Source organism: Balaenoptera ricei, chromosome 4, assembly GCF_028023285.1.
Source record: "Balaenoptera ricei isolate mBalRic1 chromosome 4, mBalRic1.hap2, whole genome shotgun sequence".
Lineage (NCBI taxonomy): Eukaryota > Metazoa > Chordata > Mammalia > Artiodactyla > Balaenopteridae > Balaenoptera > Balaenoptera ricei.
In genome coordinates this window covers 1,313,663-1,328,970 of record NC_082642.1, presented here as the reverse complement: position 1 = coordinate 1,328,970, position 15,308 = coordinate 1,313,663, and the positions used below count along the sequence as shown (strand labels likewise).

General features: G+C 40.8%; 1 protein-coding gene and 1 pseudogene across 14 annotated transcripts in view; both read right to left on the bottom strand.

Moving 5' to 3' along the window:
• The window catches only part of VEPH1 (ventricular zone expressed PH domain containing 1), a 291,970-nt gene that overhangs the window by 257,323 nt on the left and 19,339 nt on the right, over positions 1 to 15,308 (bottom strand). For all 14 annotated transcript variants that reach the window (XR_009502810.1, XM_059920041.1, XM_059920044.1 and 11 more), the window contains exon 3: positions 418 to 633. Coding sequence is in view for 13 of the 14 variants with exons in the window: in XM_059920041.1 (XP_059776024.1) it covers positions 418 to 633 (216 nt within the window). In the remaining variant the exon portion in view is untranslated. The remainder of the gene's footprint in view (positions 1 to 417; positions 634 to 15,308) is intronic.
• Positions 4,152 to 5,904, bottom strand: LOC132365065 (THAP domain-containing protein 7-like; annotated as a pseudogene).

The following is a 15,308-nucleotide window of genomic DNA, read 5'->3' as shown; positions in this document are numbered from 1 at the left end:
CTCTCCACATATTCCAAGCTCACTGCCCCTCAACTCAGACTCCACCCCCTCTTTGGTCTCCTTGGATGAAAGAGGTCTCCTTTTCTGAATTTTCCAATATTCCTCATTTAGATCTGGACACACAGTGCTTTACTGTTAGCTTTTTATATGTACACGTCTTATCTCTCCAAATAGATTAGGGCTTGCTGTGGTGTTACTTTGAATTCCCCTCAGTGTGTCTTGCATACAGTAGGGGCTCAGTACAACCTTCTCGGTTTATTAATTACCAGCCTGCTCAGCTTAGCTATTGATGGTTTGTGGTGTCTTTTTACAGCATCTGAATGCTACAGAAACATTGGCTCATGGTTCAGAGACACCACGTGTTCACCTAAGCTGCCAAGCCGGTCTCAAATAGCATGATGCTGAACACTGACGTACCTGTAAAATGCAACTCATGATATCAGACGCGATTTTTCCGTGGGGAGTGTCTTCGTCTTTCCCGGACGGTCTCAGGTTGTGTTCCAGGCAGGAGTCCCAGAGCCCCACAAGGGCCTTTGCGTGCTTTTCAATCGACTCTGTTTCTCTGATGGCTGTTGTGATTCGTGTGATACAGATTTCAACCACTGCTTGGTCATTGTTATTGGTTTGGTAATCCTGTTTGAAAGAAAACCTTCATGTTAAATAATACTCTGGAAAGTTATCCTTTGAAGGACTTACAAAATATGAACTCAGTCACTTAGCAAATGGGTGTGCCACACTGCGGCTAAAGGATGAGGTTGTAAAGCCCAATGCAATACCTTCTTCTTTGGAGATGAGTACTTTGTGGACTAGGCAGATTTGCAAACGTGCTAAAATGGAGGTTTGTACTATCACAGATACACAGACAGGGAGCAGAGAGAGCCCAAAGGAGCTTAATTATTCACTTGCACGTGGGTTCAAATTTCAGGCTATTTCACTTTCTAAGTTCATTAGAGGTCAGGGTTTACTTTTTGCTCTGACATTTCAGCAACTTTTGTGAAATGTTTCAAATTACTCTCCAATTTCCCCTCAGGAGTGTTCTCTCTCTTTCTGCACATAACAGAACTTATCATTTCATCTCTTCCTTTTCAATTCAAATAACTACCAAGTCCATTGTAGCTCTCCCCAACCAGATTTCCCTCCATTCCCCTATTTTAATTCTTCCTCAAATACCTAATGATCTTTATGGAGAGGTAATATGACCCTTCAAAAAATCTAAATGTGGGCTTCCCTGGTGGCGCAGTGGTTGAGAGTCTGCCTGTCAATGCAGGGGACACGGGTTCGAGCCCTGGTCTGGGAAGATCCCACATGCCGCGGAGCGGCTGGGCCCGTGAGCCACAATTACTGAGCCTGCGCGTCTGGAGCCTGTGCTCCGCAACAAGAGAGGCCGCGATAGTGAGAGGCCCGCGCACCGCGATGAAGAGTGGCCCCCGCTTGCCACAACTAGAGAAGGCCCTCGCACAGAAACGAGGACCCAACACAGCCATAAATAAATAAATAAATAATTAAAAAAAAAAAAATCTAAATGTGAAAAACAGGTCCATCACTTTAACTTGGAAAACTGGCCTGTGAACTCTGCGTGGTGGATTGGCAAAACTGAACACAAAACAGAGCAGGGAAGAGCTTAGACCCTTACACCATCATGTGCCATTAGAGCCAGGAAGTGGTGGGGCTTTCCTGTCCAACTGCAAGCTCTAGCTTGATCTTTTTTCTACTCTTACAACTAATGTTGCAGTAAATATCTTATGCGTGAAGCCCTCTCCACGCTGTAGATTATGTATAGTCCAGATTCACCAGAAGTGGAAATTTCTGAGACAAAACTCAGGAACATTTTAAGGCTCATGATACATACTGCCAAACTATTTTCCAGAAGGGTCTTACTGATTTATATTCCCATCAGTTGGGTTAAAGCAAGCTCTGCCCATTGTACCTTTGCAAGAACAGAGTATTTTTAATTTTTGCTAATTTGATCGGTGAAAAACAGTATCTCATTGCTGTTTTCCTTGGAATTTCTTGATCAGAAGTAAGGCTGAATATTTTCACATGTTTGTCATTTGTATTTCCTCCTTTGGGAATTGCCCACTGTATCTTATGTCTATTTTTCCTTAGATGACTTCATTTTTTTTTTTTTTTTGGTCCTTCTTTGGTGAAATAATATCTTTTTCTATTAAGAATATTATGTCAACCTTTGGCATACTGGTTGTGAATATGTCCCCATGTTTCATTATTTTTAGTTGTTTTGCTGCTCTTATTGACATGCTAAGGTTTTAGATAGCCAAATCTATCAGTCTTTGGGGACTTTATTGTTTTTCCTTTTTTTAACTGGAAATTAAAGTTGGTTAAATTAGTTAGTTTTTTGAAAAGATAATACATGGACATGGTACAAAAATACAAAAGACACAAAGAAAAGATTTACACTGAAAAGTTAGTCTCCCTTTCACCTCAGTTCCCTTCCCTGGGGAAACCATGTTCACCAATTTCTCATGTATTTGACAGATGTACTCTGTGCTCATACAAATCTCCATCTACCTGCACTCCTTCCTTCCTTCCTTCCTCCCTCTCTCCCTTCCTTCTTCCCTCCCTTCCTTTCTTTGTATCCTTTAATAGCTTTTTATTAACTTCATGTTTTCTTTATTCAAAGGTTTAATAAAAATTTACCTGGAGACTTCCCTGGTGGTCCAGTGGCCAGGACTCCACACTCCCAATGCAGGGGGCCCAGGTTTGATCGCTGGTCAGGGAACTAGATCTCACATGCCACAACTAAGAGTTCACGTGCTGTCAACTAAAAGATCCCGCACGCAGTAACGAAAATCCTGCATGCCACAACTAAGATCCGGCACAGCCAAATAAATAAATAAATATTAAAAAAAAAAATTTACCTGTATTTTTTCTACATTAAAAAAAAAACCTCAACAACATTTAATGTTTAGTATTTTAGAAATTAATCTTTTAACCATTCACTTAGCTCTTGAGTCTATCTGGCATTTATGGAAGTAAGTAAAGATGTACATTTTCTACGAATTAGCTCATCTAATTTTCCCATCATTATTTACTGAATAATTAATTTCCTAGTTATTGTTTTATGTGTATATCAGGTTCTAATTCAGGGCTGCCTTTTCTGCTTACTTGTTCAATTTTGTTTTTTTTTTTGTCCCTCGTAAGTATTTACTGTCATAGGCTTGCTCCATTAAAGCCACAGCAGTGCTACCTACACACAATCCTTGCCACACAGTCCCCACTGGTGGGTTCCAGTCCGTGGTCTCCCGGAGCTGAGGCCTGGCCATGCCACCAGAGGCCTCAGGATCAGCCAGTCTTGCCTGGTTCTCTGTTCATGCCAGCAGCTCCCCACCCCTACCTGGGGTGCCCCCACCAGGTAGTTGGAGGGCCGGTGGGAGGAATGCAGGCCGAATTCTGGCCTCTCCCCGCCGGAGGGGAGCCCTGGGGGGCTGGAGCCGGCTCTCCCGGCTCCTCTGTGGCTGCTGCCTTGCTCCTGGGCTGCACTGTAGGCTCCTGCCTGAGCCGGAAAAGCGAGGGCAGGCCACCCCACCGGGTCCTTCCCTGTCCCGGCAGAAGGTGCTGAGCGTCCAGCCCGGTGCAGAAGGCACCATTCTGCCTCCCTTCTGGGAACAAGCGCCCTTCTGCCCCCGCTGCCAGGAAGCCACTTTAGGGAAAGATGGTCTACCTTCTGGGCCTTAGACTTCGTTTCCTGCCTCTGGTTGTGCCCCGCGTAAATGCAGCACCTGCCACTCCTCAGGCCTTGCTGAAGAGTCCCGGGTGCCGTGTGCAGGTGACCGGGTGGCCCTGAGGCGAGCGAGCGGAGTTCACCTGCAGCCACCTGCAAGCTAGCAGCCGGCGGTGCAAGACGCGCCTCAGCTGGCCTTAGAGTTCGGGCTCGGTAACCACCTGTGAACCCTGCTCTGCGTCCACCTCCTGTAATGGCCGTTCGACTCTCCCAGGCATAATGTGAATCAATGAAGTTGCACTCGGAGGGCCCCCAAAAGCAAATTTCACAACACTGTGTGGCCATTTCCAGGACTAGAAAGAATTCATCGGTGCTCTTGGGGCCGTTGTGGCCGAGGCCCAAGAGGCAGAGGTCACGTGTGCTGTACGTCACCTCACACACTTACCTGATGACCACAGGTGCGGGGAGGCCTTCCACATTCCGGTTGAACTGAAGGAAAATGAGGACACAGGTCGAGGCCAGGACGGCTGCCCACGTGCCGGTCTCTCTGCTCCCCGCATGCCTCATCCCAGCCCTCCAGGGACCAGAAAGGTCATTGTAGGCCCCTCACTACTTGCCAAGCATAGCAGCCTCAGGAGGTCAGTAATCGTCATTCTTGTGTTTTTCCGATGAGACAGGCCTGGTGGTGAGTGGGGAGCTGAGCCAGAGAGCAGGGCTTCCTTCTAGAATCCCATTTATTTTGGCATCTGGCAGGTCAGGTCCCTCTCCAGGAGGATTCTGAGTTTGGCAGAGGCCGGAGCTCTGACGGGCAGCCCCTCGCTCAGGCCATGCTGCGGCTCAGCTGCATGGCAAAGTCCTGCGCATGCTCCTGCGGAGTCCGGCGGGCATCCGCCTGGGCCCTCTTCTCCCGCGCCGCCCCTGCTGCGGCTTGGTCAGCCTCCGCTGCCGCCGCTTGCAGGCCTGCAGCTGGCGCTGGGCCTTGTCCAGGGCGTCAGGTGCGGCCTCAGCCCGCCGCTTCCAGAGCAGGCCGCTGCCCACCCGGTCGCTGGGCTCGTTCTGGATGGAGGCTCCGGCGGGTGGCGGGAGGCGCAGCACGCAAGCCGAGGGTGAGGCGGGCCTCGGCTCCAGAGGCGACGGCTGCCGGTTCCCGCTTGGGTGACGGCTGAGTGCTGCAGCCCGCTCCATCTGCCTGGGCACCCAGGGGCCCCAAGAGGTCTGAGAAGGCGCTGCTGAGGCCAGCCTCCAGCCTCTCAGTGGGGGAGGCGGGCAAAGCGGCAGGAGCTGAGGCCTCTTCCGCCGGAAAGCAGGTGACGTCAGGAGGTGGAGGCGGAGAAGTTGGCGTTGTGGGCCCTTGGCCCTCAGAGCAGCGCTTCCTGCGTCGCCGGAGCTGTCTGACTTCAGGAGGTCCAGGTGGGTAACTGTGCCCCTGGGTCCTGGTCGTTGGGCGCAACTTGGAGAAGGACTCAGATATTGTGGGAACTGCTCCCTCCTTCAGCCTGTGATACCCACTGATTCCCACCAGTTCAAAGCAGTTCTCCTCAAAGTGTTTGAAGCAGAAGTAGATGTACTCGGATGCCGGGTCCCACAGGCCCTGGCCACTGGGGTCCAGCCGCTGGCAGTTGGCCAGCCACAAGCCTCACCTCTGGTTGTCTTTCTTGGGAAGCCTGTGGAAGGAGATGCCACGGTTGCGCGTCTCGCACGTGTCCCGCGTGCATCTCCCAGCACGGAGCAGTGATGGGACGTAGTCTCACCGTTGCTGCGCCGAAGTCCGGCGAGGTGTGATACCGAGCCGTTTAGCTCGTCTTCTTTTTTAAAAAAATTTATTTATTTTATTTACTTTATTTTTGGCTGCGTTGGGTCTTCGTTGCTGCGGGCAGGCGTTCTCTGGTTGCCGCGAGCGGGGGCTACTCTTTGTTGCGGTGCGCGGGCTTCTCATTGCAGTGGCTTCTCTTGTTGCAGAGCGTGGGCTCTAGGTGCGTGGGCTTCAGTAGTTGTGGCACGTGGGCTCAGTAGTTGTGGTGCACAGGCTTAGTTGTTCCCCAGCATGTGGGATCTTCCCGGACCAGGGCTCGAACCCGTGTCCCCTGCATTGGCAGGCAGATTCTTAACCACTGTGCCACCAGGGAAGCCCTCAAGTCTTCTTAATTGTAATATTTTTTCTGATCATTCTCTTGGGTTTACTAGAAAGATTTCTGTATTGTATCTGTACCTTTTATATACCTCATGGCTTATTGTGTCAGCTAGAATTTCCTAAGCTATTTCACATAAAAAGGATAAAAGAAAGAATGCGGTTTAGTTTCTGGTTTTAGTTCCTGATTTTTGATATATACAATTTTATGGCCAAAAGCAAGAAAATACTGTAAGTGTTTTAAATCATATAGATGCACCACTTTCTATTTTGAAAGTTTAAATATTTGTTTTAATTTTTTTCATGTCCTCTTAGCATCTATAGAGGTAACCAAGCATTTTTTCCGTACCTGGCTTATGGATGTGAAGTGTTACGTTATCATATAGTATGAAATTTCCAGATATTAATCCATCACCATATTCCTAGAATGAACACCACTTGGTTTGGTGGACTGTTTATTATATTTTCTTTTACCTTTCTCCTTTGTTGGTGAGTGTATTTTTTATTTTAATGCAGCAGAATTATTACTTGTGACAGAACCTATACAGCAAATAGGTACTTATAGAGCCAAGTCATAGAGAAAAAATGGAATATTATAGGGCAAATAAGTGATGCTGACTTTTCCAAAAATCTCTGCAGCAACAGAAAAACCAAAACCATCCTTAGGGGAGAAAAATAACAGAGAACACCCTTAGGCTAAAATCACTGTCTTTGGCCATAACTGTTCTTGTAAAAAGCAGTTATTTTAATGGCATCATCTTCAAATATGAAGCAGCATCATATTGGTTACTTTATATAATAAAGGGAATATACATAAAATCAGATGAAACAGAACCAATACCATAGACAGAAGGAAGCCTGTATTCCAACTGTAAATGCTAAGATGGTTAATATGATTGCTCCATAACATTTTCTCTAAGCTCTCTGGACTCCAAGAAGAGGAGGAAATTGTGTACTACAGTGCTTCCGGAACATATAATCGTACCTGGTACATAGTTGATGCTCAGTAAAGGTTAACTGTTTTTTTTTTTTTTTTTAATTAATTAATTAATTTATTTTTGGCTGTTTTGGGTCTTTGTTTCTGTGCGAGGGCCTTCTCTAGTTGTGGCGAGCGGGGGCCACTCTTCATCGCGGTGCGCGGGCCTCTCACTGTCGCGGCCTCTCTTGTTGCGGAGCACAGGCTCCAGACGCGCAGGCTCAGTAGTTGTGGCGCACGGGCCCAGCTGTTCCGCGGCATGTGGGATCTTCCCAGACCAGGGCTCGAACCTGTGTCACCTGCATTAGCAGGCAGACTCTCAACCACTGCGCCACCAGGGAAGCCCCTGGTTCATTGGTTTTATTCATTCATTTATTTATTTATTTAATTTATAAAAAATTGAAGTATAGTTGATATATATATCACAATATACAATATTATGTTAGTTTAAGGTGTGTTAGTTTCAGGTGTACAGCATAGTGGTTCAGTATTTCTGCAGATTATGTTCCATTATAGGTTATTATAAGATAATGGGTATAATGCTATATAGTAAATCCTTGTTGCTTATCTGTTTTATATATAGTGATTTATATCTGTTAATCCCATACCCCTGATTTGTCCCTCCCTTCTTCCCTCTCCCCTTTGATATCCACAAGTTTGTTTTCTATGTCTGTGAGTCTGTTTCTGTCTTGTATACATTCATTTGTATTATTTTTTTAGATTCCACATATAAGTGATATCATATAGTATTTGTATTTCTCTGACTTATTTCACTAAGCATAATATTCTCATTGGTTTTAATTGAATAGGAAAGAAGATTTTGTTGGCACTAATTTTCAAAATTTATGTGAAAAAATATATTTATGAATCTTAATTTAAAATTTAATTTAAAAAATAGGAAATAAGAAAAAAGTCTCCCTTTTCCCCTACTCATTACCCTCCCACAAAGAACCAAGTTATTACTTTCTTGTGTATCCTTCCAAAGATTTTATATACATATTCAAGCAAATGTACATATGTACATAGAGAAATATATGATACACATACATACATACACATATATACTCCCCCACTCCTTATTTTACAAACAAATGGTAGCATAATGGACATACACATCTGCATCTTGCTTTCTCACTTCATACTGAATCTTGGAGATCTTTTCAAACTAACATATGAAGAGTTTCGCCATTCACGTTTATGGTAGGATAGTATTCCAATGTAAGGAGGTACCATAGTGTATTTAATTTACCTCTTATTGACGAACATTTAGGCAGTTTCCAATCTTTGGAATTATGAAGAATGTTGCATTGTCTAACCTCATATGCAAGTTACTTCACACTTACAGGAGCATGTGCATAGAACAAATTCCTATAAGTGGAAGTAGATTGGTGTCTCTCCATTACTCTTCTGTTTTATATTTTTTCTTGGTTGTTATTATCACTACTGTGACTACTACTACTGCTACACAGACGAGCTATAGAATCAGCTTGTCTAGTTCAGAAAGAAAATTTCTGATGGTGTTTTTATTAAAATATTTCGATTAATTTAGGGATAACTGACATATTTATGATACTGAGTTTCCTACATAGCATGCCTCTCTACTTTTCAAGTCCACTTTTGTGTCCCTCAGAAAGATTTTAAAGATTTCTTAATCTAGAGTATGCACATTTATTCATGCAGATTATTTATATATCTAGATACTTTATCTTTCTGTTGACATTCTAAATTGGTTCTCCTTGGTGACTATTTCCACTAACTGGTTATTGTTATATAAAATCAACCAATTTCTGAACACTAATTTAATACCCTACCAGTTCACTGAATTCTTTTAATGTTAGAGTGTTTTCAGTTGATCCTCTTGAATTTCCAGATATGTTCTCATGTTATTTGCAGAAGATGGTAATTTTACCTCCTCCTTTTTAAACTTTTTGCTAATTTTATCTTCTTATTAATTGTTTTGGCTAGAATCTCTAGAAAAATGTAAAATAATTACATTATACTAGAAAGTCTTGTACAGTTCCTAACTTTAATGAAAATACTCCTAGAATTTCTCTAGTAAGCATTATGCTGTTTTTTTATAATGTTAAGATATATTTTATAATGTTAAGAAAGTACCAATCTATTCCTATTCTATTGAATTTATCTTTTAATCAAGAATGGATAATGAATTTCATTAAATGCCTTTTTAGAATTTATAGATATATTATTTTTGCCCTTAGATCTATTAATATGATAAATTATAGACACAAATTTCCTAATGTCAGTTATCTTTGCATTCCTGGAATATATCCCATTGCATCCTGGGAAATTAATTTTTTAATGTGCTACTGGGTTTGGTTTATTAATATTTTATTTAATAATTTTGCGTCAATATTTGAGGGTTTTGTCTTTATCTTTGTCAGGTTTCATACCAACTTTGTGACAATTTCATAAAAAGATTTTGGAAGATCTTTCTTATAGCCTTACTTAAATTTTTTTTACTTTCAGGTATTATGGCCCAAGAGAAGTGAATTAAAATTTCCTACAACTAATGTATCTTATCTTTTTTTCCTGATATCTCCTAAAGTTTTCATTTTATGAATATTGTTGCTATATAATTTGATGCATAGACATTCTTAATCTTTATAACTTGTGAACCAAATCCTTTGTCATAAAAATTGTCTTTCTTTGTCTCATTTAATGTTTTTGGCATACGTTTTTCCTTGTCTGATATAAAGATCATGAGTTCTTTCTTTTGGTTTGCATTTTCCTAACATCATTTGCTTATTTTATCCTTATTTTTAACATTTCTTTTACATACTTTTACATTGATTTACATCAAATGAATGGCTGTTAATATAACTTTGTATAAAACAATTTAGTAGTCATTATTCAGTGCTTCTTAATAGCTGAAGATATGCCTAGTATATAGGTTATACAAAAATAAGAAGGTAGTACTTGATCATCATATAATTCCAAATCATTCTGTCTTAAACAGCACTTTTTAAAAATTAATTTTTATTGGAGTATAGTTGATTTACAATGTTGTGTTAGTTTCTGCTGTACAGCAAAGTGAATCAGTTATACATATACATATATCCACTCTTTTTTAAACATAGTGGGGTTACATGCAGAGTTCACAGATCTTCATTTGAGAACAGAGGGCCCTGCTTTAGCAGATACGCAGACAAACTGCTTCTCAGAACTTTCAGCAAAGAGGATTAATTTTGACTCAGTGTTGACTTTCTGTCTCAAAGTGTCATTTCATGTGCTTTATTTGGTAATTTAGCATGGTACAAAAAAATAATAATAAACTCATATTAGGTTTGAATATGTGGTATATGGTTTTGCTGTAAACATCAAAAGAATTTGCTTTAATTTGAATTAATTTTAATATGTACTTTAATCAAGTAAATTATTGTTTTTCATCTTTTTATTTTTACATTTTCTAAATCATTTTATTTAATATATGTCTCTTGTTTGCTAGCTTTTGCCTTGTGATCCTATCTAAAAGTCTTTTTCTTATAACAGACAAGTTTGACCATTTAGATGAAATGATATGATAGATATATTTGATCTTAATATGTCATATTATTTTGTACTATGATTTTGTTTTTTCTTAACTTTTGGAGTTCAGTTATTTTGCTAGGAAGTGACACATCTTGGATTAGACACAAACAAAGCCAGAAGGCACAAATAAGCTGTATGAACAGGTAACCTAGACTCCTGTGTCATCTACTACTATAGAAATGACACCTCCAGGACACAGTCATATGGGAGGTTCCCTTATGATCTGCTGACAGAGTAGGAAAACATCTGAACTTGGACTACTGATGGTTAGCTCAGTATGTGGACGGAAGTCAAAATTTAACTGTTGTTACAGTGTAGACCTACTTAGAAGTAGACCTTGAATGACAACAATAAGAGAAAATTCTCCCAATGGACAGAACTTCAGGCTGTGCACTTGGTCCTTAACTTTGTATGGAAAAAGGAATGTACAGGTAAGAGCTAAGAATCATGAGTGGTGGCAGATGGCCTGGCTGAATGGCCAAGGGCCTGGAAGAAGGAAGATTGAGAGATCAGAGATAAGGAACTCTGAGTAAGAAACATGTGGTTCGATACATGGAATTTGGCACAAAGTGTAGATATCTTTTTTATCCTATTTTAATGCCCATGAGAGCATTAACCACAGAAGAGGCACTAAAAAAACAAGTGGATAGAATGGCTTAGATGACATCAGCTTTATCATAGCCACTACAGTGTGATCCAATGGGTGCATGAATGGAGTAGCATTGGGATATAAGCTAGGCATCACCCACCAGCATAAGCTCCTATTCACCAAGGTTGATCTTGTTATTATTGTCATTGCCTAAGTGTGCAGTCTGCTGGCAACAGAGGTCAATGCTGAGCCCCCAAAATGGCACTGTCCCTCAAGGAAACCAATCAATCATTTGATGGCAGTTTTTTTACTTTAGGTCTTTCCACTCTGGAAAAGACATCAATACCTATTGAATAGATGTAATCAGAGTTTGAGTTTGCCTTGCCTGTCCCCAGGTCTTAAGCCTCAACTACTGTTTAAGGGGTCACAGAGTATGTGATCTGCTGACACAGGATCCCACAAAACATTGTATCTGACCAAAGAACCACTTTACAGCAAGGAGGTTCAGCAGTCGGCACATGATCATGGGATTCTATCACTTGTTCTTATCACATACCACCTGAAACTGCTGGACTAATAGATCAATAGAATAGGCTTTTGAAGGAGCAACTCAGCCAAATACTCTATATGAATGGGCCACCATTCTCCAATAAGCAATATATATACATACATACATGCTAAAATAATGACCATTGCCTGGTGTTGAATTCACTATGGGTAGAATACACGAGCCTGGGAACCCAGTCACTCCAGGTTCCCGAGTCAAGAGACCAGCAGAAAACAAAAAGAGCTGCCATCCTGGCAAGGGTAATTGGCCACAGCATTAGGAGGAGGTTGGCTGCTGTTACACAGTGGGGCATCTGTAGGCACTCCCTTGCCCAATTTTGATGTAAATGGACAATGGAGTAGTCGCAGCCTAAGAAGGGCATGGAGACCAGGGTCTCAGATCCCTCAGGAAAAAGCATCTGAGTCACCCAACTAAGAAGCAACTTAAATCAGCAGAGGTGCTAGCTGAAGGTGAGGAGAATCTAGACTAGGTGGTAGAGGAGGAAGACTGTATCAGCTTTCTTGTTGCTGCTGTAATGAATTATCACATATTTAGAGGCTCAAGAATTTGTGTTGACAAATTAATTTTCTTACAGTTCTGGAGGTAAAAAGTTGAAAATGAATCTCATTGGGCTAAAGCACGGATAGTTCATCTGGAGGCTCTGAGGGGAGAATCCAATTCATTTTCTTTTCTAGCTTCTACAAGTTATGTGCATTCCTTGACTCATGGCCTCCATGAGCCTCCATCTTCAAAGTACATCACTCCAACCTCACTTCCATCATTCCATCTCCTTCTTCTGCCTCTGACTTTCTTGCCTGCCTACTGCAAGGATCCTTGTGATTATACCAAGCCCACCCAGATAATAGAGAACAATCTCCCCATGTCAAGATCCTGAACTATATTACATCTGAAAAATCCCTTTTGCCATGTAAGATAAAATCCATAGGTTCTGGAGTTTAAGATGTGGACATCTTTGGGGAACCATTATTCAGCCTACCACTGAGACGATGAGTACCAGTTGCAGCACTGATACCAGCTGGAGTGGTAGAGATCAATCAGCACCTCCGAGAAGCTGTTTCCGTATGGGAAGAAATTATTATATAAAGCAAATAGATTCACATGGTGCCAGGGATAGACTGTGGTGGAGACTATGCTACACGGCCAAATCCCCTGCCAGGAAAAAGACACTCATTTTCTCAGCTGGTTCATAGCCAAGCCTGCCTGCCAAAACTGTCCTTGGTCAAAGGAAATGGCCTCACCCAAGATTTTGTTTCTCTCTTGGAGCAGTCATTTTAAATTGGGTCCCTGGAACCCAGTTACCACAGAACTTATATAGATGACATTGAGAAATGTAGTAAACCATGCCTAAACAATCATTTAACAACAAATAGCAAAGAGATTTTCATTTGAATGAAACAAGCCTCAGTAAAAGTTGAAGGTGCAAATCAATGAAAGCACATGGCATATATATGTGTCTTGGTTCATGAACACAAAGGTTCAATAACTTCCATGCTAAGAGAGTACTGAATTATTAGGAAATTTTGAAAAACGTGCCTTGGAATGAGGCTGTAGTGAACAGAATAGTGTCAGTGAGGTTGTTGACCCAAAGGCATATATTCGAAGATTTCTAACTAGCAAAGTTGAGCAGCTGTCTATAAGGATAAATCACTTCACACTGGTCGTAAATTCAGCTGATATGTTAATATATTAGGTATAGGTGTGTCAGTTAGGAACCTTCTTATTACTGTGAACCTCTTGAAGCTAATAATTTCTTATTTCATACCACTTCACTAAAAATAAAGAAATTTTTCAACTGGAAATTTTATATATTCAAATTCCTATGTATGACATGAAGAAAAATTTATTCTCTAAAAAGGAGATTTCCTCCAGTAAAGGGAAAAAACTGAATTAGTAGTTAACTGCTTCCTTCAGCAGATATTCAAAAAGACAAAGCAAAACAAACAAACAAAAACAAAAAACAAAAAAAACCAACCTTTTTAATTCTTTTAATGATGTAATTGAATAGTTTAAAGCTTTTTGGTGAAGAATCAGCTTTGAAGTTAGGGTTTTCCTTATTCACATTCCAGGAAACACCCTGTTCTTATGAAATATATATGTGTTCATATGTATGTGTTTATGCTTGAGCACAACATTGGGTTAGTACCCATGCATATTAAAATGAATATCTTCCAAGGACCAGATCTATTTAATAGCAAACCCATCAAGTTGAGTTTAGAGATTCATTCTCACAGTGACCTGGTCATTGTCACTTTTAAAGTAATTTATCCTAAAGTGGTGGGCATGTCAAAATGGAGGAGTAGGACAATGAAAGAGCCACGCATTGTGCTGCTCCAGGTCTAGTTATCAGGATGGATCACTCTCACTCAGCCATAGACACTACACCTCCACATCAACATCCATTAACCTTTCAGTCACCCTTTTCTATGCTGCAAGCAGTCTTCAAGGAATGGCCCACTGGCAAAAGGGAATGTGGAACCTCTGAAATAAAATGGTTGGTGGTGGGAAGAGTGGATTTGGCATGAAAGTAGAAGCATGAAAGAGTGGATTTTGGCATGAAAGTAGAAAGAGAGAAGAAGGGAGACATCTTATGGCAAAGGATGGACCATTTCTCTTCCCCATTAGAGACAGTATAACATAGTGGTTACGAGCATGGGCTCTTGGGTCAGACTGCCCAAGCTCAAAGCTATGTTCTGGTCTTATCAGCTCCGCAATCTTGGGCAATCACTTCTCTCTCTATAACTCAGTTGCCTAATCTTTAAAATTGGAATATTATTAATATTTACCTCCTATAGTCATAGTTGTGAGGATTAAATGAGCTAACATACAGGGAAAGGATTTACAACAGTGTGTGGCACATAGTAAGTACAGATAAAGGTTAGCTATTACTGTTTATTATTTCTCTTAAGGATACCAGAACCCTAAAAGCCAGCCTTGGGTTTATAGCTTACAGAGAATTACAGATATTGCCTTCTATGGTTACAATTTTTATACATTTATTCCACAACCACTAAATAACATACAGCACAAAAAAGATGACATAGTTACTCCTCGGTTATAGTCACATTCTACATTGGCATCCATACTGATAATCCTTTATATTTGTATCACTCTTTTCACTTTAAAAACCACACCTATATGCATACCTCATTTATTTTACCATTCCAAGAATCTCCAAAGTCAAGACACTAACACTAACAACAACAACAAAACCAAAAGCTGTCCCAGAGATGATAATATCACTGGGGTTCCCAGCAGAAGCAAGTATAAAACTACTTTGAGGGATAAAACACTCAACCCTCAAGCAATTCAGTATTCACACAAGTAAAATCCTTATTTAAACACAACTAAAAATTTCATATTTATAAAACACTCAAGGAAATAAGAGACTGAGTCTCTAATAAGCAGATTAGATACTCAAAAATTTTAAGTAATAGAATTATTGATCTCAAATTATGCAATTATATGTTCAAAATGATTCAGTGTATAAAGGAAAATTATTTTTATGAACAAAGACCAAGTCACTTTAAAAAGGACCTGAAAGATGTCAAAAAGAACCGAATGAAACTTAGAATGGAAACCAGATGAAACTTGGATGGCAACCAAATTCCAACCCCCAAAGACTCAATGGATTGGAATATAGAGCTGAGGAAACGAAAAAACAAAGTATCACATAGAGATGGAAAATGTAAAAGATGAAGAGACATAGAGTTACAAAACATTTTTTTCCTGCGATGAGAACCTTTAAGATCTACTCTCTCAGTAGCTTTCAAATATGCAATACAGTGTTATTAACTGTCATCACAGGGGAAAAATTTGTAA